This window comes from Camelus ferus, chromosome 26 (assembly GCF_009834535.1).
Source record: "Camelus ferus isolate YT-003-E chromosome 26, BCGSAC_Cfer_1.0, whole genome shotgun sequence".
Lineage (NCBI taxonomy): Eukaryota > Metazoa > Chordata > Mammalia > Artiodactyla > Camelidae > Camelus > Camelus ferus.
This window is the reverse complement of record NC_045721.1, coordinates 8,090,601-8,115,499: the sequence shown is the minus strand read 5'-3', so window position 1 is coordinate 8,115,499 and position 24,899 is coordinate 8,090,601. Positions and strand designations below refer to the sequence as shown.

General features: G+C 39.2%; 1 protein-coding gene across 9 annotated transcripts in view; it reads left to right on the top strand.

The window, feature by feature from the left end:
- NRG1 (neuregulin 1) overlaps nt 1-24,899 on the top strand; it is a 201,379-nt gene that overhangs the window by 69,909 nt on the left and 106,571 nt on the right. Inside the window, exon 1 of one of the 9 annotated variants that reach the window (XM_006194583.3) lies at nt 18,223-19,549. The exons of 7 other annotated variants lie outside the window; for them this stretch is intronic. In XM_006194583.3, coding sequence (XP_006194645.1) covers nt 18,883-19,549 — 667 coding nt within the window. In that variant the 5' untranslated portion in view covers nt 18,223-18,882. Of the gene's footprint in view, nt 1-18,222; nt 19,550-24,899 lie in introns of those variants that run through there. One more of the 9 variants, XM_032468482.1, reaches the window with a different exon arrangement.

The window sequence follows — 24,899 nt, the reverse complement described above, 5'->3', positions numbered from 1 at the left end:
TTGTTTTGTTTTGTTTTTTTTTCTCCTAAGCTTCTAGAACATTGGCTATGACCTTTTGGGTAAAAAGTGTGTTGAGAAGTAAGTCTAATAGAAGCTTCTGGTGGAGAGGGTCTTCATGAAGAATAGGGTCAGCTGTAGTCTCAATAATTTTTTGAAATGTCATAATCCCCCCCACCTTTTTTTAGAAGTGCAGACTTGGGTGTATTTTATTAAAAGGATGCTCTGAAATTGTAAAAACTTTTCTTTGTCCAATCAAGGGGTAAAAGCAAACTCTTTATGATTTTGTTGTTATACTGAGGTGTTAGATTATTTCCAGTCCCCCGCAGTTCTCTCCTGGTGATTTCATAGCTCTTGCTTCAAACAAGCTTGCCACTTATTACTGACACAGGTGTGTACATCAGTTCCCATACCAGAAAGTAAGGTCTTGAAAGAAGGCATTTTGGTTTATCTGTGTTTACAGTCTGTAGCACACCACTGTTCTGGTTCCCAGGAAGTATTTATTAAATGGATATAAACATTAATAGTGAAGTAATTTATTTTTAGTTAGATTATCGTATCTAAAAGTTGACACATATGTAATTATAGGAAAGCAGTCTAAACCTTCAATCATGAAAAGTATAGTTAAGTATTTTAAATCAAAGTGGAAAAATTCACATTGGCTTAAATCATATTTATTAGAGAGCTTTTAACATTTTGAGAAGCACTTCACACTTTGCATGCTTCTATTTTAAATTTACTTCAGAATCACTAGCCTCCCCCTCAAGGCAGATAGGCAGACAGACACACTAGCCTCCCCCTCCACTAGGTAGATAGGCAGGGAGATAGGTTGAAGGTTTCTTCGTTTTGTGATAAATACTTGCTTACATGATGATTTATAAGAATCTGTTTCACGTTAGATGGGATTGTTGCAAATTATCTGAAAATCTACATATTAACTGGCTGGTCGCTGTTCCTCCCTGTGGTGCTGAAGATTCACTTATTTGGAAGTAAGAGAATGACATTGGTATTAATAAGGTTGATTTTTTTTTATTATCATTAAAAATAATAGTCATAGCTACCATGTGTCAGGTACTTTCATCTGAGAATAGATATTATCTGTCACATGATATAGATGGGGAAACCGAGAGGCTCAGACAATTCAGTATTTGTCAAGATTACAGAACAAGTTCAGCTTCAGCCTCTCTGACTCCATGCTCTGTGTTCTTTTTATCCACTGACAGTAGAGACAGAGGGTGAAAGCAAAACCTTCTGAGGGCTCCTCTCGTGACCTCTGTCATACATCTCTACAGACCACGTGATCATTGCAGCTACTGTTAAATATGATCATTTCCCCAAATGAGATTACTGGGACCCCAAGTCAGTTCTATGAATCAAGTTTCCTGAGCAAGGTACAAAAATATATGTGCACATTTACTATGATAAAAGACATTAAAACTAGAAATTTGGGGGTAACGTTATATTTGTTAGGTACTTGGATACTTTAGAAGGAATACCATGAACCTCCCTTCCCCACCCCCACCCTCTAGTATAAAAAGGTATATGCGTTAAATATCTGAAACTCAGATTATTTAAAAAAAAATGAATAAGCATAATACATGGTATGTAACCTTAACTACTTCATCCTTGATTTTGAGGATAATTTTCAGATTAACTTTGAGATACAGAACAAAAACAATAGCTTTTTGTTGATATGTCTGATTGATACGGAAAATTAGTTGGTTTTTAACACTTCCTACAATATGTGTGTTTGTGTGTGTGTGTGTGTGTGTTGAGATTGACTTATTTTCTTAGTTTTTAGGGTTTTTCCCCCCAGGCAAGATGGTGTTCTCATCCCCTGCTGCTGTTAACATTTAAAGCAGGCAGCCTTTTGTTGCACTGTAGTGTAAATTCCAAGTGACTGACGTTGATTAAACAAAAAACGAAACTTGAATGGCACTATCTCAAAATCTGCTTAAAGTCATGACAGGTATCTCTGTAACAATATATCAGTTTTGAATACATGAAGAATAAGAAATTATGGCTCTTTTTATTTTTTTTTTTTTTTTGTGGCCAGGCTTCTTTTTCTTTGAAATCAAAGGGGGAAAAATACCAATGTGTCCTGGATCCTTAAAACAGTGATATGGATTTATAAACAGGGCAGACAGTACAAACAGACAATTAATTCTACCTGAACTTGAAATTGATACTGTGCACCATACCTATTGTATATTAGTTGTAATTTTCTCATTTATATACAGATAATGATAGTAACTTTTTTAAAAAAAAAAAAAAAGGATGTATAACTCTAATTAAAAAGCAAGCACTCAAGAAAGATAAGACACAAAGAATTAATTGGGATTCCAACTCTTCTTTCTGCACTGACTGCAAAAGCTTGGTGATCTGAATTGTGCTTCAGCAGTGAGCTCAGGACTCCCTGCAACCCCCAAGTTTCTTCTTTAACATTTGTTATTACTTAGCGATTTTATTTGGCAGGGATCCCTTCTGTCTCATCTTCTAATGCACTGGCAAGCTTCCTGTTGCCAATAGCTTAGAGCCTACTACTGCTAGGGTAAGCGGCATAGCCGAACTTTCTAGCCTCTGCATCCTTATAAATAATGCATCTGGTTTCCTGTAACTACATGAGCCCTTAGACTTTGGTAGGCATGTCTCTGTTGGTCAGAGTAAAAGAGTTGGGAGATGAACAGTTGTGGAAATATTTGTAGGCAGTTATTATCACTGATTAGAACCTGACTCCATCATATATACATTAATCACTGGGTTAGATGCTAATGGAATGCTTATGATATTTATAGTAGACGTAAACAAGATATATAAAAAGAATGTCTTTGCTGACTAAACTGCATGCTTAATTTAACATGGAAAGTGCTTGTAATATTAATCTAGGACCTTTTGAAACTCTATCACCCATAATTAGATCTGATTTACTCCTCATTTTTTAAAACCTCTTTAGGTTTGCACAGAAGTTATTGACTTTTTGGGTGTGTGTGCACTTGTCCTTAAGGACAATAATAAAATGAGATATTGGTTGAAGTTAATACCTGATGCCCTCGGTATCTTGATGGTATAACACATTATTGGACTTGAAATGAAGAAGGAAAAATGCTGCTAATAAGTTAAAAGCAAAGGAAGAAACGGATCTCATACTTATAACGCCCAAGTGTTACTTATAGAATTAAAAATTAATGTTTTATTTTTGAGCATAAGGGATATTAGTACTTAAACAAGAGACACCAATTTTTAAAAGTGAACACTGGTTTGGGAGTATACTTTAAAATGCACCTTCAGACAGTGTTAGTATAAATAAGAAAGTTCCACCCCAGTGTATATTCTTTTCCTTCATTGGATATATCGTCATTGGACATTCACAGAATGACAATGCTCAGCATTAGAATTATAGCATAAGGATAAAAAATTCAAATTGATTTAGATGTTGAATACGTGGATTGCTCCATACAGTTTCAGCAGAATTAATTGAAAAAAAGGGAAAATCATGTTTCTAACTTGATAAAGGATATTAATCTGATCATTTTATTATTGGCATCTTTAATTACCCTCAATTCATATTTGAATAGCTCATACATTTATGAAGATGATAACTTGGAACTTTAATAGTGAAGCTTACTTGGACATCTTTAGCCTTTGCTGCATCAGTGATTTTGCAGAGCCTGGGGAGTTACCAGAACTAACGTCACTCAAAATGTTTAATACTTACTTCTTTGAATCATGTTGAACTTCTTTGTTGATTAAATTAACTTCCACAAGCAACCAGTTTTGAATCAGATCTGTATTTGTATGTATGTAATATATTTTTTTCTCTTTGATTTTTGTCCGTACTTTGTTTTCTATTTTGAAACATCAGAATTTCTATGAAATTAAAAGATTTCCTTACGAATTCAGGAAATTTGGCTAACTAAATTTAAAACTGTGCATTGGCATCACCAGTAGATAAGAAGTCTTCAACTCATCAAAAATGATAATAGTAAAATGTATTAATATTTTTTTAATTTTAATCCACCCACCAAAAACAATCAAGCAAAAAACTTTAAAGAACTTAAAAAAAAAATCAACCCACCATCAACTTTCTACAATAGCCCACTCTGATTTGACAGTTGCTTTGTTTTGGTAGTTACTGAGAATGGAAATGGATGGGTTATGGTTTTCTGCCTCCAATTTTCATGTGCTCCCAAAGGCCTCTTGCCCAGGCATGGTCTCTTCTGAAAATGAATCTCCGCATTCTTCTGTCCCTCGTCAAAACAGAATGCCCTTAGAAGTAAACGTTTTCATAACTGGATCCCGAGTGAAGGAAAATCTGAGAAACATAGACATGACTATACAATAAAGAGTTTTTCCTGCCTGTCTCTCTTTTTTTTTTTTAAATCATTCCACAATGTGTCTCCCACAAAAATAGAATCTATTCTAAGACTGTGGACTCTCACTTCTGCAGTATTTGCATTCGTGCCAGACTAGGATTAGGAAAATGAAGTCCCTTTTTAGAAGGTAATACCTTGGAAGCAGGAACCACTGCAGCCTCCTTCCCTCTTTCTCTCTCAGTCTTGTGCAGGGCCTGGCACATTTGAGGCCAATGATTGAATGAATGAATGAATGAATGAAGTTACCAAATGCAGCAGGGAGAAGATCAGCCTAGCACAGATCTGGAAAAACTGAGAAAAGGCAACATTTTTTTAAAGATATGGGAAATCTGTGGCAGAAGAGTCATTAATTAAAGACCAAGCTTTCCCTTTTCACTCGAATGTGAATAATGTTTAACTTGCTGTAAATGCACGATGTTTTCAAAGACTGATTAAATTTCTTCAAAAGAATAATTGAAAGAGAGAAATTAAACTTTGCTGCTAAACTCCGGATTTATGGCATTTCTTTTTCCCTCGCCTTGTTCATATTAGAAGAGACATGCAACGGAGAGGCATCACAGTGTTCAGCACGTTAAGGCTCTTTGATTCATGTACTTACCGGCAGCATCGTTTCAATGTGGCCAGAGTTAAGCCCCACAGTGTAATTAAGTGCATCACCTCATGTTGCAAATTAAAGATTGGCTTAGAAAAAAGTTGTGCTGATCTGAGAAGTAAATCTCTCCAAAGTGGAAACTGATATGTGTGTGAACTGAGACATTCTTATTATCATGTTTGTTCTTTTTCTCTTCTTCCTCTTTCTGCACCTCAGTCTTGCTTGGGTTCAAGTCCTGTAGAGCTCAACAGAAAAATTATTTCTTATGTTATTGATGACTATTTTAAGTTTATTTTTTATTGAAATATAGTTGATACGTAATATTATAGAAGTGAACAGGTGTACAGTATAGTAATTTATGATTTTGAAGGTCGTACTCGATTTACAGTTACTATAAAATATTGGCTATATTCCCCGTGTTGTACAACATACCCTTGTAGCTTATTTTATACATAATAGTTTGTACTTTTTACTCCCCTACCCCTAACTTGCTCCTCCTCCTTCCCTCTCCCCACTGGTAACCACAGTTTGTTCTCTACATCTGTGATTCCACTTCTTTTTTGTCACATTCCCTAGTTTGCTGTATTTTTCAGATTCCACACATAAGTGATAGCATACAGTACTTGTCTCTCTCTGTCTGACTTATTTCACTTAGCCTGATGCCCTCCAATGACTTCTTTTTAAAGTCTGCTTCCATTGGGTGCAGTTTCCAAATACAACTCTCATGAGGAGAAATAAGGGTCCTGATAGCGAGGACTATAGGTAAGGAAGGACTGATGTGTATCAACTACTGGCCACCATGTCTGACCTGCTTCTATTTTTACAGTCAGCCTTCTCTTCTGTTTTCCAAGGTGACTCAGACCTTATCGAGTCTCAAAATTTGAATCATGCCCTCTCTCTTGGCAGATAACCTCACTTGCTACTTCAGAGAGAAGAGATACTGGAGGGCAGAATTTCTTTTCCTCTCTTGCCACCAAGTCTACGAGTCTCAGCACAATGCCAGGGATATAAGTGGCCACATAGTAAACATTTTTTTGGATGGATAGGTGCACGGATAGGGACATGAATTAACATATATCTTGGGGCTTTAGAAGTGTTAGCTACTTTTTAAAAAATATTTTTTATTGATTTATAATCATTTTACAATGTTGTGTCAAATTCCAGTGTAGAGTACATTTTTTCAGTTATACATGAACATGTATATATTCATTGTCACATTTTATTCTCTGTGAGCTACCATAAGATCTTGTGTATATTTCCCTGAGCTATACAGTATAATCTTACCTATTCTACAATTTTGAAATCCCGTCTATCCCTTCCCACCCTCCGCCCCCTTGGCAACCACAAGTTTGTATTCTATGTCTATGAGTCTGTTTCTGTTTTGTATTTATGCTTTGTTTGTTTGTTTGTTTTAGATTCCACATATGAGCTATCTCATATGGTATTTTTCTTTCTCTTTCTGGCTTACTTCACTTAGAATGACATTCTCCAGGAACATCCATGTTGCTGCAAATGGCATTATGTTGTCAGTTTTTATGGCTGAGTAGTATTCCATTGTATAAATATACCACCTCTTCTTTATCCAGTCATCCATTGATGGACATTTAGGCTGTTTCCATGTCTTGGCTATTGTAAATAGTGCTGCTATGAACACTGGGGTGCAGGTGTCATCCTGAAGTAGGGTTCCTTCAGGATATATGCCCAGGAGCAGGATTCCTGGGTCCTATGGTAAGTCTATTCCTAGTCTTTTGAGGAATCTCCATACTGTTTTCCACAGTGGCTGCACCAAACTGCATTCCCACCAGCAGTGTAGGAGGGTTCCCCTTTCTCCACAGCCTCTCCAGCATTTGTCATTTGTGGATTTTTGAATGATGGCCATTCTGACTGGTGTGAGGTGATACCTCATTGTAGTTTTGATTTGCATTTGTCTGATAATTAGTGATATTGAGCATTTTTTCATGTGCCTAGTGATCATTTGTATGTCTTCCTTGGAGAATTGCTTGTTTAGGTCTTTTGCCCATTTGTGGATTGGGTTGTTTGGTTGTTTCTTATTAAGTCATATGAGCTGCTTATATATTCTGGAGATCAAGCCTTTGTTGGTTTCATTTGCCTAAATTTTCTCCTATTCCATAGGTCGTCTTTTTGTTTTCCTTATGGTTTCCTTTGCTGTGCAGAAGCTTGTAAGTTTCATTAGGTCCCATTTGTTTATTCTTGCTTTTATTTCTATTGCTTGAGTAGACTGTTCTAGGAGAGCATTTTTGAGATGTATGTCAGATAATGTTTTGGCTATATTTTCTTCTAGGAAGTTTATTGTATCTTGTCTTATGTTTAAGTCTTTGATCCATTTTGAGTTGATTTTTGTGTATGGTGTAAGGGAGTGTTCTAGCTTCATTGCTTTACATGCTGCTGTCCAGTTTTCCCAACACCATTTGCTGAAGAGATAGCTACTTTTATTATATAAAATACAGTGACCTTAAAATCTGAAATCTACTGCTTTTGAGAAGCAGGTCATCCTGGGGTTTTCCATTTTTTACCTGCCAGACTGCAAAAAGAAGTTAGTTTAAATGCTGAACAGCAAATTTCCTAATCACCTGCTGTATGCTGGCTGAATTACAGTAATAGCATTTCATTTTGAATTGGATAACTCAAGCATTTAGCCCTGATTTTTTGACAGCATACACATCACTAAAATAATTATTTTTGTACCCATTCAACACATTCTTTTTTTCGCAGCCAGAGGTTATTTTGAAATCTCCTGTCTCCAGGAGTACAGCTAGCTCTGAGCTGCCTAAAAATGTTTTGCCTCCTCTTGCACATTTTCTTTTTAATTTCAGAGATCTCTCTCTGCTGTTCTTTTGCATCACCAAATGCTTAGGTACTTTTATAAATGCTTTAGTAGTGCTTACCTCGATAGATTTTTTTCTTTTTTTTTTTTTTGGTATTAAGGGGTATGAATGGTTAACACTAATTTAACTTAGAATATGCCCATATAAAACTTGGAGTCTTTCTGTGGATAAAGGGAAGAATGAGGAGGATCCAGTTGGACATGGATACCTTTTGGATGCCTTTGGTATCTGTCAGTGATAGACTATAGCAAACGTTTGGAAGGACGTGGTGACAGAAGAAAAGACTGGGCTAAATCCAGGTATTTAACCTGGGGTTAAGGAGACTTAACCCGAGGATGGGTTATTTGTCTGACCTTTAGTGACAGAGTCCTCGCAAAGCCTCAGGGAAGAATTTTTGAGAAACACTTGAAAAGATTTACGTTTCCTTTGAGAAGCCTGTCCAAAAGCCCTTCAAACTATTTAAGTTAAGCCTTTCCTTCTGACGGGCGGTACGTGGGGACAGAGAGAAGCATACAGTTGAATTCTCTGCACTGCAGTGATATGTAAAAGAAGTACTTTCCCTGCGAGGTTAAATTGCTCTGCATGCCTCTTGCCGTCAGTGACATGATTTAGTTAAATACAGATGCTTTTAGAGGGGCCTTTGTACTGCATCATAAATATTTAATAGTTTTATAAAATGTCTGTGTGCATAACTGGGTGGGAAATACAGCAGTGGAGAAACTCAGCTTCCACATCAGAACCTTTCGCCTTATAGTGCCCACTGACCAGCTGACCATTGAAAAAGTTATGTTCTGGATGACAGTGTCAGCAACAAGGAAGGGATTCTTTCCCCCACCGCCCTACCCAATAGAACGAAGCCTACTGTCTAACCCTTCTGATTTTGTCAGCAGACGGAACTTTACGATTTCCCTATTCACACTATTCATAGATGTTCCAATTCCCTAGTGATTGAAGCACAGCATTAAGAAAAATCCCTTCTCAATAAATAAATGGTATGGGAGGAGGGGTCAGGAAAAGCTCTTAGATTCTCTGCAGCAGCTAATGGTTTGTCACATAAAGATACTTCTTTGCCATTAGATGATTCAAATTATATGAATCCTATGTTCTTGATATAATTTTGAAATTCATAAGAGTGGTAGGGGAAGGTGGGTGGGGAAAGGTCATGCAGTGGAGGAAGGGAAATAATTGAGTGCCAGTCACTGAAGGTGGGATTGGTAGATTGTTTTGTTTTGTTTGGCATCAGCAAAGGAATTTTTATAATAAAAAATTTACTACATGTATGGTGGCCAGAAACAGCTCTGAAAAAAACTTTTTAGACTTTTTTTTTCAAACATACAAAATTTTCAAACATACAAAAAAGTTGAATGGATTCGTAAACAGCTTATCTCCAGATTTTACAGTTAACATGTGCCATATTTGCTTTATCAAACATCTGTCCATTTGTCTATCCATCAGCTTTTTATTTTTGATGCAGTTTCAAGTAAGTTGTATACATGGATGCATTTACCCCCAAATATACAAGTATGCATGATGTATATGCTTTATTACATTATTTAAAAGAATATATAAGTGATGAATTATGTCAACAAAGAGGATATAGGTTTCTCTGGAATGGGTGAGTCATCACATCTGGACCCGGGATTTTGCTGGCATCATATTTCAGAGTCTAACTCAGTCATCAGAAGCCTTCCTTATCCTGTTCCTGACAATCACTCCTTCCCCTGTCCCAATCTTAATTCTCCAGATTGAAAGAGGACGTAACCCTGGCTCATCCATTCTCAGATGTTGACAATATTTGATGTTGTATGTGTTTGAATCGTTGCCGTAATCCTGGGCTGATCCCCGTCTTGAAGGGACAGTCTTCTTTCCTGAAGATAAGCTCCCTTCCATCCTCTAAGTGTCTTTATTCTGTACTTTCCCACGCAAGCAATTAGAGCCCACATTCTGTGCGTGTCCCCTCAGCGATGAAAAGCTGTTGAATAACCAAGACTAAACGTGAATATTGGCTTCTTAATAACTCCCAGGAAAAGGGTCTTTATATTCCATGGAGTGGGGACCAAAAGTGGTCATGGGAGCACTGACTAGATTAAACGCTGAAGCAGAAATGGTCCCAGTGAAAGGTCAAAGTGGGGTCGTTCTCTAGAGATAACCCACAGCAGTAGTGACAGAAAATCTAAACCATTCACTCCATGGTGGTTACTTCACGTACCTACATGGCTAGTGCCTAACTAAAGAGCTTCCCTTTGTAGAAATGAATTGAAAGTGGAGGAGCAGGAGACATGAATGCTAGCCTGGACTCTGAAATGAATTTCAGTGGACTCCAGGCAGATTCTTTTTATCTCGTGAGACCTTTTTCTTTTTGTATGAGATAAAATTCATGAGTAAGGGCTGCTCCAGGTTCAGCAGCCAGTCAATGAAAATTTTAAATCTGATTATTCTTGAGATTACAGTGCATCTTCGCATTAGGCCTACTTCCTTTCACTGCAAATAATTTCTGAGAGAGAAAAGAAACAAGTCATTCTTAAACAAATCTGACTCTGGCAATGCAGTGTGTGATTTATGATAGAAAAGTTTTGACCTGGAGGTCAAATCGTAAGATATTTTTATCTGGTGACTTTCAAATTCATGTTTTTAAAGTAATAAAAATTGTAACAGTGCAGAAGACATTTCCACCATTTGGACTGAGAAACAGCAGAAAAACATAAAGTTGGCTTTTGACTTTAAATGGGGTCCTTTTTCTTGTATGTGTCACAAGGCTCATGACCTTTCAAGAGAATTGCTGGGTAATGCTCAGTCAGTTCTGGAAACTGCATGTGTTTTTTTATCCCTCCCTTTTCCCTTTGGTGCAACTTTACATTTTCATTTTGATCAGCAACAGGGAGAGAGAACTGTGCAGACTTTAAGGAATGTGTATTGTAAGATATTTCCTCTGGCTGAAATCTTCTCAGATTTACAGATTTGGACTATATTTAAAAGCAGAACGATTCAGATCATTCCTTTCCCCAAGCTTCCTTTATTTCGAGTAAGTTGTGAAGGTTTATGTGACATTTCAGAGTCTCTTAAGTAGATGGTAGTGTCTTATAAGTAATTCATAACTGCCTTCACATGTGAACCATCTCGTGCTCAACAGTTTCTGTCTGAAGCAGAAGATTTAAAAAACAAATTAGCAGATTTCTAGGGCACTTGTAAAAGTGATGTGCTGTGCGCTGCATTTCTGGATTGATCTCGGGACCAGGTTATAGAGTGAGCTGTCAAGCGACCAAACTACAAACAAATAACTAGTGCCTAAGTAAATCAGGTACAAAAACTTCCATTTTTGAAACTTAATTGAATTTGTATTAAGTTAGCATTGATGATCAGAGGTATTTCTTCCTTGTGTTCAGTTTCTCTTACTAAACCCAAAGTACAGCCTTTATTAATTTTCTTTAAATAAGATTATGCATGTACCTGCACATAAAAGCACACGTTGTCCCTTGTATTTTTGTTACACTTGCCATGAGCCTTGAGAATAAAGCAAACAAACAATTCTCTTAGCCGTGCTGCACTGCGCTGTGAACCTAACTTATTGTAATGAATATTAAATGAAACAAGCAAAGATATTTATTTGTTCAAGGTAACTAATGCCACATACACTGCTCTACGAAACATTATGAATGACCGTCCGTCCACATAGCATCTGAGTAGTCACTATAAAGATGATTTTCCTTTGGGTTTTTCTTTTTTCCATCATACACAGTAATCTCACAGTATTTGCATTTATTCAAGTAAAATCTGGCTTATCCATGTCTTTAAGACATTTTCCCATAGTTTATTTGGGCCTCTTTAGTAGCGTTTCCATATTGATACTATTCATTGGACAGTACTTACTGAGTGCCTTCTGTGTGCCAGGTTTGCTCTAGGAAATAGGGATACAGTGATGGGAACAGATGTAAGTTGCCCTTACGGAACTTACGTTCTGGTGATGAATTTATCCATCACGTGTTTTGTAACAAAGCACGCTGTGTCGAAAATACAGGTAATTCAAATAACTGCCACTCTCTCCCCATTTTTTTGCTCATATTCCTAGTTGCTCATATTTCGAATATAGTTCATATTCTAAACAGAGGAATGGGATGGTGTTGAACAATGACAAATCATATTTTAAGTATATAAAATGAGATAGTTATAAGCCTTTGCTCATTTTCTCATAAAACTTCTTTTGAATTGAAACCCTCAATGACACATCAATTTATTATGTCTTCATCTGTGTCTTTGAGTTCCTTGCGATGCAGTATTGCAGCACCAACGTCAATTCAGAATTCATAGTTAATTAATAATTGTCAGAGATTCAATGCTGCACAACCTACTGAGATTTTAGTGGAAGAAAGGGCAGTGTATACATGAAAATGTCTCATTATTTTAGTGCAGTCCACCAGTAAAACTGGTCAGACAGAATATGTTTTCCTTTTAAAATTAAATGTTGGAGAAGTTGAAACCCTGAGGAGTGTGTGTGGTGTAGTTTTTTTTATTTTTGTTGAGTTAGAATTCACATAACCTAAAATTAACCATTTTCACATGAACAGTTCATTCGCATTTGTCACAATGATGTGCGACCATCACTTCCATCCAGTTCCAAACACATCCCAGGTAATTTTAAAAGGAAGGTGACTTGTGGAACTAAAAATAAAATAGTAAACTGTTTGTATATAACTAAAGCTTTTAGTTATAAGGAGTGAGAAAATGACAGATTCTCTCAAAGTAAGCACATGAGAACCATCAGATTTAATTAAAAAAATCTTTCTATATAAAATTCTGACATTCTCATCTTTGAGATCATTTACTGTATGTAGCTCAAGATCAAAGGGTCTGAACTCATAAAGAACAAAATGTGCCAGAGTAAACTGATCATCCTGGTGCAAAATGAGGACACAGACGCACAGTCAATATCAAACATTAGATACAGCTTCTCAACAAAATAATTTTTACAATTAAGTCAACTTGTATTTTCTGAGATCCTTTTTCACTGGGTAAGAATAAAGCATAATCGGAGGCTTGACTCACCGTCAAAGTGGGAAGAAAAATACCTTCCCAGTAAGGTGGAACGGGTGTCCCCCACACCACCTGCACAGCATCGTGAATAATACAGAAGAACATCAAAGCGCACGTGGATTTGATTTGCCCTCAGAGAACTTTTCTTTTTAGTTGAAGAGAGAATTACAGGAAAAACAGTTAAATGTGAGAGTATTCCCAACTTTCCATCCACTGAAAGGATCTGTGATAGTTAAGAGTTAAGTATAGCTGGGGCAAAACAGTTTCCCTAGATTAAGATAAATTCGTAAAAGGTGTATTTGGGAACGGCCATAAAAATTTGAGAAGCTGTATCTGAACTGGGCATTAAAAGATTTCAAACAATGAAGGGGAGAATAGGGGGTACTTTCAGCGGATAGATGGATATGAAAAAAGGTCTTCCCGTTTATCAGAGGTGCCATAATCTGTGTAATTTAATCACAATTAAAAACAAAACTAAACAAAATGTACATATTGAACGGACAGCATAGCTCTGGTTTGGGACAGCCAGGTTCTGATAGACCTGGCTTTCAGAGAAACTGCATTCTTCAGTCCTACATACGTAGCATAATTAAATAGTAACACCTGTGAAGATTTACCCCATAAAAGCAGAGTTAAGAAACGCCGTGTCTGTAACCTGGGAGCATGGAAGGGTTCCGTGGAGGACCTGATACATGAGCTGGGGGAGGATTTGCAGATGAGTGGGAGAGGCTGACAGTCCCATGTGAGTCCTTTGTCCTCTCATAGGAAACAGCAAGTTTTAGGGAGCCTTTTAGGCCCTGGAGCTTTCTTGTGAAAATCCTGATTCCATAATCCATTAGCAAATGAATAAATCATTACAGTTTATACATAGTCATCTTCAAAGATTGTAATCCAAAAATGAAATCACCGCTGCCATCATGGTATTAGACACCACGAAGTAAATTCTGCCTTTTCAGCCATAGACTTAAGGAGCAAGGGTAACCATTTTTCAGAGATTAACATTTTCAGAGTGAAATAGCCAACATATCAAAATAAATGTACAAGAGAAAACAAGTTTGCATAATATGGTCAAAAGCAAAATGGCACTGACCATCCTCTTTCAGCTGCTGAAGCTGTGCTAAATACTTCTGATAATAAAATAAATGAAAGTAATGCGGAATCAGTAGCCTAGCTTGATTTAAGTTGCAGAGGAATTTGAATATTTTTTATTTGACGATATAATGGGATTGTTTTCTTCATTAAGTGGGCTTAGAAGGAAGCGGGACAATTATGACAGTGGATCAGAAATACAAGTGTGTTTTGACTTTGTTCTGCCAAATCCCATTGACCCAGGTGAAACCCTTTGGGGACTTCGGGGGTATTTTGGGCATGAGCCACCATTCTCCTTGCTCGACCCAGCAATAAACTTTACTCTACTCAAAGAAACAAGCAAAAAACCTTTCTCCTCTTGACCCAGGTTGCCTTACTAACATCTACTTCCTTATCTACCATGGTGGATTCACTGTGGCTGCAAATTCTTTATCACTCTCTCCCTCGAGATTTATTTCCCCTGTCCTTGAATCTCAGCCGGCACTGTGACTGGTTGGCCAGTCCGATGCAGTGGAAATAACCTGTGCCTTTTCCAGAGTCAGTCTTAAAGATGACTGGCAGCTTGGGCCTCTTCCATCTTGGGCTGTGTTCTCTCAGAATGCAGCTGCCATGCGGTAAGAAGCCACATGTTGGCGCACCATCTGACAGTCCCAGCTGAGCTTTCGGCTGACATCTGGCATCAGCTGCCAGTCATATGCACCAACCATCTTGCATATTTCAGCTCAGTTGCACCTCAGCTGACTGGAGCCCCAGCTGACATCGAACGGAGCAGAATAACCACTCAGCTGAACCCAGTAAACCAGCAGACGAGTGAAATATGACAGTGGTGGTTGTTTTAAGCTATTTCAGGGCAATCTGTTTCATAGCAATATATAACTGAAATAGCTTTCCAAAAAAAAAAAAAAAATCCCGGAACTGAGACTGTGGAAAAACTCATTCAATTAAATAGATCATATTTAAATAACCTATGCTTAATCCTTGTGACTTCTGAAAAATCACGAGGCAGAATTTTAGAAGGCTCTTGTTTTGGAAACTAGGCACCTTTAAGTTCGTTTACCACCTTCCTTAATGTAATAATGCCTATTTCATTGTTATACTTTCTAGTTCACTTATTTTCCTATTGAGGTGATAGGTAAGCAATACATAATCAGATGCATTCTTTTGATTAAAAATGAACCACAGTGTATTTCAGCAGAAATAGCATGAGTCAGATCTTTGTTCAAATCTTGGTCCTGTCACTTAAAAGCTGTGTGTCTCTGGCTGAGTTACCTAAGCTGCCTGAGTCCATTTCTTTATTTTCAAGAGAAAGTGTACTGTACAGGGTTGGTGAAGCTCAGAAACCATGTGTATTAAGACCCTAGCAGAGTGCCAAGCACAATCGTGGAGCTCAATAAAAGCAGCCTTTGTTATGAAGGAGGTGGTAGTGTGGTTTTTAAAAAGTAGTAAAAATTGATCTCTTGTTCATTTTTTAAGTGGGTATGGAAATATGGGTGTTCCTGAGCTTTACTGGGGGGGGGTGGAGCCTAAAGGGTTAAAGTGATGTATCCTTGCAATTCTTCCTAGAAATATGCCTGTTTTATTCAAAGAAATTCTGATCCCTAATTCTATTCACTCGAGTTCTCATTTCTTTCCTCCTGTAGAGGAATTGATAAAGGGATAAAGGGTACTTCTGACTCCTAGTCTCAAGGGTAGAACTAATGGAGAATTCCTTTTATTCTTTCCCTCCTATCTCTCTCCTTTTCCTCAATTACATTTATCTTCCAATTTGATGGGAAACAACCTTATAGAATGCTGGCTCCCCGCAAGCTGATCTTAGCTCCGAGAAGCCACAGGGTTCATGGTACATCTCCAGGGAGGAACATACACTTCCTTCCCCCGTCTGATTTGTGTAGTCCAAGGGAAAGAACAGCTGTGACAGCCCACGGGACTCTGTCCCCACTGTTTTGTCCTAGCCTTTATGTAATATGTTCTTTTCCTTTGTGAGTGTTGGTCATCCTTAATGGGACAACTAGAGCAGCGCCCAGTAATGTCTTTGTCTGCAGAATATGTTTGTTCTTAATGACTAAGGTGAGGTGAGTGGTTGTTATGGGTGTAAGTGAAGGGCCACTTTTGTTAACTGTGGGTTCTCAGTATCTTCTCTTACCTGCCTGACTTGGGCTACCTGAACCCCAGTTTGGTCTTTGAAATTTAGGTGACCTTGGCCGTGGATGAAATGCCAACATATTATACTTGCATGGAATATTGGTTTGGGGCAGAATTGAGGAGTAAAGTGCCACAAATTTAAACTGGGTGATCTCTAAAGTTATTATAAATTATCCTAATTTAGCATGAATATTTACTTGCTTATGTTGGTTTTGAGTAATTACATGAATATTGTTAATATTTTAAGACCTCAGTTTGAGTACTGTAAATGCCTCCATATAGTTTTTCTGTGATGTGAAATTTCATACCCATTGCTAGAATATTTAAGAAAAATCTCTCTCCTTTAAAATCAAATCGCTAAAGCTAGAAAGCAGGCACAGAAATTATTTTAAAGCACCGGTTACTGGTATATGAGTGCTGGTTATATAGAGGTGAACTTAAGGATAATTCATTTTGCACATCAGCTTGTCAGAGTCATAATTATAATTATGCAGATTGGTTCAGGCTTTTGTCATTGTTGTTAGTTATAGTACCACAAACACATTTTGAGATATTACTACCCTTTGGATCATTTATAGTCATGGGCTAATTTCATTTTGAAAGAAACGATAATATTATTTCATGCCCACTTAAAGCTTAAAACTGTTTCAAAGCAGTGGAGATTGTGCTGTACAAAATATAATGTGCTTAAAACAGATTCTCTCAGGACTTGAGTTCTACATTTTATTGCTTCTGGGACTCACATGATGGTTATGTAGTATGGATTTAGAGACAGTTTTTTAAGACTCCTATTGACATAGGTGAGCAAAATGGTTCCTCGGAAACCATTCAGGTGTCCAGTCGCAGTAAAATGTGGATTAAAGATTCAGATGCATCCAGCGTGTGCCGACATGCAAAGAATGGGAGGTTCGGGGAAGCCTGTGCTCTCTTTTAAGTACAGTGCATTCTCTTCAGTCTTTCAACCACTGCTGTTTTTAAAAGGAACCAGAAAAAAAAAAAGAAGTCATCCTTGAAGCTATCTGTAAGGTAAAGCTACTGAAACTTAACCCAAAAGGCATGGTCTTATAGAAGACTCTTCTTAATACTTAGTGCAGTGTGGTTATAGCTGAGGACATGTGGTGTACATTACAGCGTCCGGGGAATTCAGCCTCCGCAGTGTGGAGTCACAATGAAGGCTAATTTCAAAGCAAAGCGGTAGCTTCTGCTTCCTTTGTAGCTGTTACCTACCAGCGTTTCTTGTTCGCTTGACTTTAGGACTGCTGTGAGTGGGACGGGGCAGTGGAAATTTAAAGGGGACCGGAGTGGGGGCATATGAACCTCTCTCCCCTTCCCTAGCACCACTCTCCCTCCTACCACTTCACACTGGGCATCACTGAATCTGACATAATCTTTGCAGAAAAAGGGGCTGAAGTACAGAGCTGTCCATGGTTAGGGAAAAAATGTTCTCACTGTTGGTTGAAAATCAGGTAATAACAGTCCTCTTGGTGAACAAAACTTATTAGAGGGCTGGGGAAGGAATGCTATCTCTCAGCAGCAGGCGGGAAGAAATTGCTGTTGAAAAGCTTACCTCTCTAGGGAGGAATCAGATATCAGACTTTGCCAAGCCTCAGGTCCAACCCAAGAAGTCCCACCTACATCCCCCGCCCCATCCCAGCTTTGTTAGATTGCTAGCATTGATCGCTGGCTTTTTCTGACCCAACAGTGGGTGCAGGAAAGAGAGGCCAGCAAGACTTAGAGCAAGCAAGGTCAGGGTGGAAGACAGGGGCCGCTTGGGGAGAGAGAAAGAGAAAGAGGCAAACAGGGGTGGGGGCCATGGGGACTAAGCTTAACTGGTGCCTGCCTGCTTCTCTTTGATTTGATGGCCTTTATTCCTTCTAATTGGATAAAATAGGAAGTCACTGGCAGTCCCGTGTTGCTGGCTATCCTGATTTTACTCAGACCAGCCAGCAGCCCCAGAGTGCGGATGGAGGGTGGGGGCTGGGAGAGGAGGGAGGAAAAGGAGAGAGAGAGAGAGAGAAAAAACCTCTTTGGATGCCGAGGGGAAAGGAGGAGAAGGAGGCGGTGAAGAAGGGAAGAGCCGCAGAGGAAGAAAGTGAATGAGCGCTCAGGAAGGAGGACAAAGAGGAGTGGTTGGGGGGGCGGGGGTGGAGGCAGGGCGGGGAGCGCAGTTACCGCCCCTCCCGGCCGCGCTCTTGCCTTCCGATCCCTCTGCGATGCTACTGTTTGCAGTGATGCTCGGAGGGCAGGCACCTGCTGCTCTGTAATGATTCAGCCCCTTTCAGCCGTCGCGTTAACACAACAGGATGCTGTTGCTACTGTCACTGCTGCCTCTCCTGCCGCCGCCGCTGCTGCCGCCGCCGCCGCCGCCGCTGGTCCTGCTTTTGCTTTTACTTCTCCTGCATGACAGTTGTTTTCTCCATCTGAGCAGACAGCAGCTTCAGATGCTCGAGGTGAGAAACATGCCTTTCAGTTTGGGCTACTGGTTTACTTAACTGACCCGCGGTCAGCTGGTTTTCCTCTTTTGGCCTCTGTCCTCTTGACCCGCCGGGATGGTTTGGAGAAGCATTTAAAAGAACTGCAAAAGTGGCCCAGAAACAGCAGTAAAGAATTTACAATATACTTTCATTTGGTAGTTGCTAGAGGCTTTTTTTTTTTCCTCCCCTTCTTTCCTCCTGAACTCCTCTTGCTTTTGATAATGGCCTTGGACTTGGACGGCGTATCGATTTCCCCCTGTAAGATGCTGTCTCATTTGGTTGGGGGGGGCTCTGCGTGGTAATGGACGGTGAGCGAGGCCAGGCCTTCTGGAGGTGAGCCGATGGAGATTTATTCCCCAGACATGACCGAGGTAGCCGCCGAGAGGTCCTCCAGCCCCTCCACTCAGCTGAGTGCAGACCCATCTCTTGACCGGCTTCCGGCAGCAGAAGACATGCCAGAGACCCAGACTGAGGATGGGAGAAGCCCGGCACTCGCGGGCCTGGCCGTTCCCTGCTGTGTCTGCCTGGAGACCGAGCGCCTGAGAGGCTGCCTCAACTCCGAGAAAATCTGCATTGTCCCCATCTTGGCTTGCCTCGTCAGCCTCTGCCTCTGCATCGCCGGCCTCAAGTGGGTATTTGTGGACAAGATATTTGAGTATGACTCTCCCACTCACCTTGACCCTGGGGGGTTAGGCCAGGACCCTATTCTTTCTCTGGATCCATCTGCTGCCTCAGCCGTGTGGGTATCATCTGAGGCATACACTTCACCTGTCTCTCGGGCTCAGTCTGAAACTGAGGTTCAAGTTACAGTGCAAGTTGACAAGGCCCTTGTGTCCTCTGAGCCTGCGGCGGTGCCAACCCCGAAGAACCGTGTTTTCGCCTTTTCTTTCCTGCCGTCCACTGCGCCACCCTTCCCTTCACCCACTCGGAACCCTGAGGTGAGAACGCCCAAGTCAGCAACTCAGCCACAAACAACAGAAACTAATCTCCAAACTGCTCCTAAACTTTGTAAGTAGAGAGAGAGGCATGATGTACAAAGGAGGGGGGTGGGTTTGAGGCCCTCAAAAGCCTCCCGAGCGTGTAGCTGTTTCCTTTTCTTCTGGGATTGGAGTGGCATGGTTTTGTTTTAAGCATATCATCTGACTGGGATGCTCGCGGTGGCCGTGGAGAGATGAGTGAAAAGATCTTGTAAGCTGCTGGGGAGAAATGATGCTCTAACACCGGCTTCCTCTCCCCGGATTGTTAAATCTGGGGTGGGGGACCCAAAGCTTCAGCATCTGCAAGCCATGCGTGAATTTCAGTTACATTCCATTTATTTCTAACACTTTTAAAAATGAAAACATCACACCATCCTTTTTTATATAGAAATGTGACTTCTGTCCAGCAGTGAGTATGATTTTGTCTTTTTTTTTTTCCTGTAAACTTCCAATCACCTCTCCTTAACTTTCTGTCAACCTCTGCCTCCCAGCAAGCCCAAGCTGCCTGTTACCTTTCTCCATCTCTTCTTCCTGGTCCCCAGGCCACTTCTCCCCTCATTTGTATTTTAATTGGTTCTTCCTGATTTTGCATGACATCTTTAGACATGCACAGCGCTCACCTCTCACCGGTGTCAGATTGTAGGTTCAGTTACTGAGCACTTACTAGGGGTGGTTTTCTTTTATACAGGACATGGTTCAATTCTGCATGAAAGGGTTTCCCCAAATTAGTCTTGTCTTCTGTAATCAAACGTTTAAATAGGTTCGTTGACAGTCATTGAAAAGTACAAGATCCATTAAGAAGGTACATCAGGTTTTTTTTTTTTAGATGTGTCATTTTCATCTGTCAGATTACGGCAGCCCCATCTGATAACCTATGAGCAAAGAGGGGCCAGGCTCTTCAAACAACACACAGAAAGACAGTGCTGCTTGGAATGGGTCCTTGCAATGCTTTATAATGGAAAAGTTGATAAGAATGAAAGCATGACTAGTCAGATTGTTCTAAACGTCATGATAGAAGAGAGGAGTTTTCTGTAGCTTTAAAAAAAATTTCTAATTTATTTTTGTTTCTTTATCTATCACTTTTTACCATAGAGAATGTTTCCTTCAAATAAAGTAAAGAATCAGAGAATTTGCTTCTGAAGACCATGTGTCAAGTCTCTTAGAATTAAAGGAAGAGTTGAGAGTAACGGTTCGGTGATGAAATACTCATCCCTTCTGTTTCCCTCTAGATGGTTATGAAGAATAAAGACTATCTTTTTCAGACATTACGTTCAGTATGAGGGGGAGCCGTGTGATACAGAAACGCAGAAAAACTTAATTTGTGCTTGTGAATCAGGATTATTTCATGCACACCAGATTCAGGGGCAAAGATTTAAAGAAAAAAGAGGCTTGTTTTTCAGGTATAATTAGGGAAGAACCTCCTTTCTGCAGACACTGCTTTGTATCTTTATCAAATCCCTGAAGCATCATTAAAGGTCTGACAGCCATCACTGCATTCACTGCCTCTTCCCACCTGGTAAAGTGACCGGGAAATAATACCCAGATGAAATGACAGGCTATAAAAAGCAAGTACAGATCTTGCAAAGAGAAGCAGAATTCACCACGAAGACAAGGTTACTTCTTTGTCTTTATCATTTCCAATGTACGTCTTTAATGAAAATGTGCCTGAATAGGTTTAGTTGTCCAGAAAAAGAAAGAGGATGCTTTGAAAACCTCTTCAACTAAATTCTATAATTTTTTCATCAGAGGAACATAAGCAAACAAAGAAACCTCAGCATATCTCCCTGATCTGGGACCGTGCTAAAAAAGAAAAAGTATGCTGTGATGTTTTGAGAAATTATTTTTTAAGGTAAATTCTTCTAAGTGTTTTAATAGATTATACATTCCATACAGTTTCTTTTCTTTTTTCCAAGCCAGGGCATTGATTTTTCTGGCATTTATATTGAGGGGAAAAGATTTACTGCTGCCTAAAAGCATCACAGTGGCCAGCTCTGGCCAGAGGCACAGCTGTAACGTTCCGAGTGTATTGGAGATAAGCCTGCAAGAGCTGTCTGGGAAGTCGTTTTCTCCTGAAAAGTTAGAGCTAGACAGTTGGTTAACACTTTACCGCCTATAGGGTCTGCTGTGTGGGAAGCTCTGGGTTGATTTTTTTGAACTAATGCCTAAAAACAACAAAAAGACGAATATCCTAAAAATTATAAGTCTTTTGGGGGGGGGGGGAGATTGGTCCAGGGAGCTTTGTTTTCAGTCACTCATAAGTGGTTGTATTGTTTAAAAAGCTTCTAACTGTTAACTAAAAGAAGCAAAAAAAAAAAAAAAAAAGAGGCAAAACACATACACATTGGAATTGGACTGTCATTTTTCCATCTCTTTCACTTTTTGCTCTTCTGCTAAGAAAGTATCGCTTAGTCACAGAAAGGACCGGGGCTTTTCTTCCATCATCGCCTGTGTTTTTGATATGAACGAAGCTGTTGTGACTTATATTTTAAAAAGACGTTATATCTGAAGCATGCTCTCCCATAGTCTCAGGACTTTCTTCTCCTTTTCTATCTGTCTCAGCATATTCAGATTATTATGCACAGAGCTGTAGCCTTCAAGGTCATAGTGTGTTGAAGGCTAATTGATCCTCCTTTATCCAGGAGCCTGAGTGAGTCGAGGAGAGACCCTCCTAGCGACTGTCTGCTGCGCTAGTTCCCAAACCAGTCTACCTACTAGTGCATTAGGGTTTTATTCCATAAACACTAGAATTACTCTCTCCCTCACCAGCTCTCTTAAAATCAAAACATTCTTTGTCTTTATTATCATAAAAGGCAAAAATATCACATCTGAAATTACCAGTGGGTATAGTGGCTGTCAGGGGTCCTAAAATGGGTATTTCTTTCATAAGGTAATATAAGTTCACGTTCTCACCATGTTAATCTGTGTGTACATGTAGATATTAAGAAACCTAATACAGGGCTGGCATTTAATTTATAGATTACATACAAAATATGAAAAAATTAAAATGTATTCTAAAGTTTTTCTGTTTGTGGTTAGTGGTTTCCACACAGTCGTTATATCGCCTTGTTAATAGTTAAGTTTTTAGTTTTCACTGAGTCATGTAATGACCTGAACCATTAATTTGTTCTCTTTGTCCTGGGCTTTAAAAATTTTTTTTTAATCCTCCATTTATATGGAAAGATCTGATCTGAGAGACTGCAAACTTAGATGACTCTTAAAAAAAAAAAAAAGCTGATTGATTAAATTGTAACCAGGAAACTAGGGTACCATCTTGAAAGAAAATGCATTTCTGGATGGGAGCGCCTGCTTGACAGCAGACTCTTGGGCGTAAGAATGTATTTGTATTTTCATTTTAGGCCAAATTTGTTTTGCTTGGTCTTAAATCTTTGTACTGTTGGGTTTCATGGCAAACCATTGTTACCAGAGCGACAACATGAATTACTACCATATGCAAAAGCTCAGCATGATTAATTGAACATACCAAAGGACTTCTTCCCTTCCATTGAAAAGTGGCGTTCATCTTAAGCCCAATAGCTGCTCGTTCCTTGTATTTCAGAATGGTGATTCCAAATAACTTTTCTCTGCTTTAAGCATATGTATGGAAAGCCTGGGACAGTAAAAGCTGGGAGAAGCTGAAAGGGCCTCAGTTTGAACCAAATAATTTTGTACATTTACTGATGAGGAAAGGCAGACTCTGAAAGATGTAGTGAAATAAATTCTTTTACAAAAATTCACAAAACTCTGAAAGGTTTACCGGGATCCAAAACACTAGGAAACAGACTAATGTCCTGTCTCCCAGAATTTCATCCCAAACATTGCTGTTATGTTCCCCTATCATTTTTCTGCTGTTTTTAAGATGTGGAGCTGGGGACTGACTCTGGTAGTGTTAGTGGCACCTGACAGACAGTCAGGGAGGTCCTTCAAGTGGGACTACTGGCTAAGTGTGCAGAGTTCATTCTGTTCAAACTAGCTTTTTTTCTGAACTTCTTGTTCTGCTGTTACTAAATTTTCAATTGTGGTCATTTTTTTTTTCCCCATTACCCACACAGTGTTCAGCTTACTTTTGAAAACTGCTTGTGTTTTCTAGGGTGAACTCTTTCCTGACAGGCAGCAGATGGATCCGGGGCTCACCTCTTTCCTAAACATCCCACTTTGATTTTCTCCTTATTCCTCCCCACCGCCATCCCACCCTCTTAATTGTATCTTGAATCTTTCTTATTTTCCTAATTATGCCATTTTGACTTGATATGTGAAAATTCCATTCTAAGAAAATTGCATTGTAAGATAACAAAGCATCTTCTTCACCTCTTTCCTTTCCTATATAACTTTATTGCATTTTAATACTGAATGGCATTCACACGTATTACAGAAGCACATACCAAAAAATACTTCCATCCAGTGAGCAATGTACTGTTTTGTTACTGGCACAATCAATTGAAACTTTTGTCCCTCTTCTTTATCTCTGTTTCTTTTTCTCCTTTGTATGTTTATCCATCGCAGCATTTCTGCATCATTATGTCCCATATGATACATCTCCTCTGTTCTTTTTTCCTAACCTTTTAAAAGCACCTCCTAGTATCCTTTGAAAGCGTGAAGAGATTGGTTGTAGATTGAGAAACTAAGGCATGAAAAAAGTTATGATTTATCTAACGATGAGCTGGAAGCCCCCGAGAAGGAGAATTATAACTCTTGTCTACTGAATCTGTTGAACTTTCTATGAAGCCATAAGCTGTACCATGTCTACTTTTATGCTCATGTTTCCATTTTTATTATTGTCACATGTCCTTTTCACAGGTCTCTTCTATTGTTTCCTCTTTTTCTTTGTTCAGTGAATGCATATTAAGCACCTACCATGTGTCAGGCACTGTTCTAGACTGGGTACATCACAAAAAAACGAACAAAAGAAAAACAGCAAAGAACAGTATAAGTCTTTGCCCTCATAGAGCTTATATTCTAGTGGATTTTAAGAATCTACTTGCTCAATTCAGTGTGAGCTATTTCTTTACTTACATTCTCTGAGTTCAGTGTTTCTTCTCTTTACCTTTATTTTACTCACATTTTTGACTGCCATCCTCTTCCTCCCCTGTGTTCCTTTTCTCTCTCTGTTAAATACTGAACACTCGCCCAACAGTACCCTTTACCTTAAAGTGACACTGGTCCCATCTCTGCTGCCAACAAGCTGGGAAACTTGGGGTGATTCCTGTTTGTCCTCTTTGACACTATTTAACCAAACCATTGAAGTGATTGGGGAGGTAATATCTGTTTAGTCCTTTAGGAACACTCTCTTAAAATGGAAAATCCATCCATAATTCCACCATGGAAAGATTGTAAGATTATTTTCAGACCCTAGCAAGCTGATAGCTGTGACTGTTGTTTAAGTC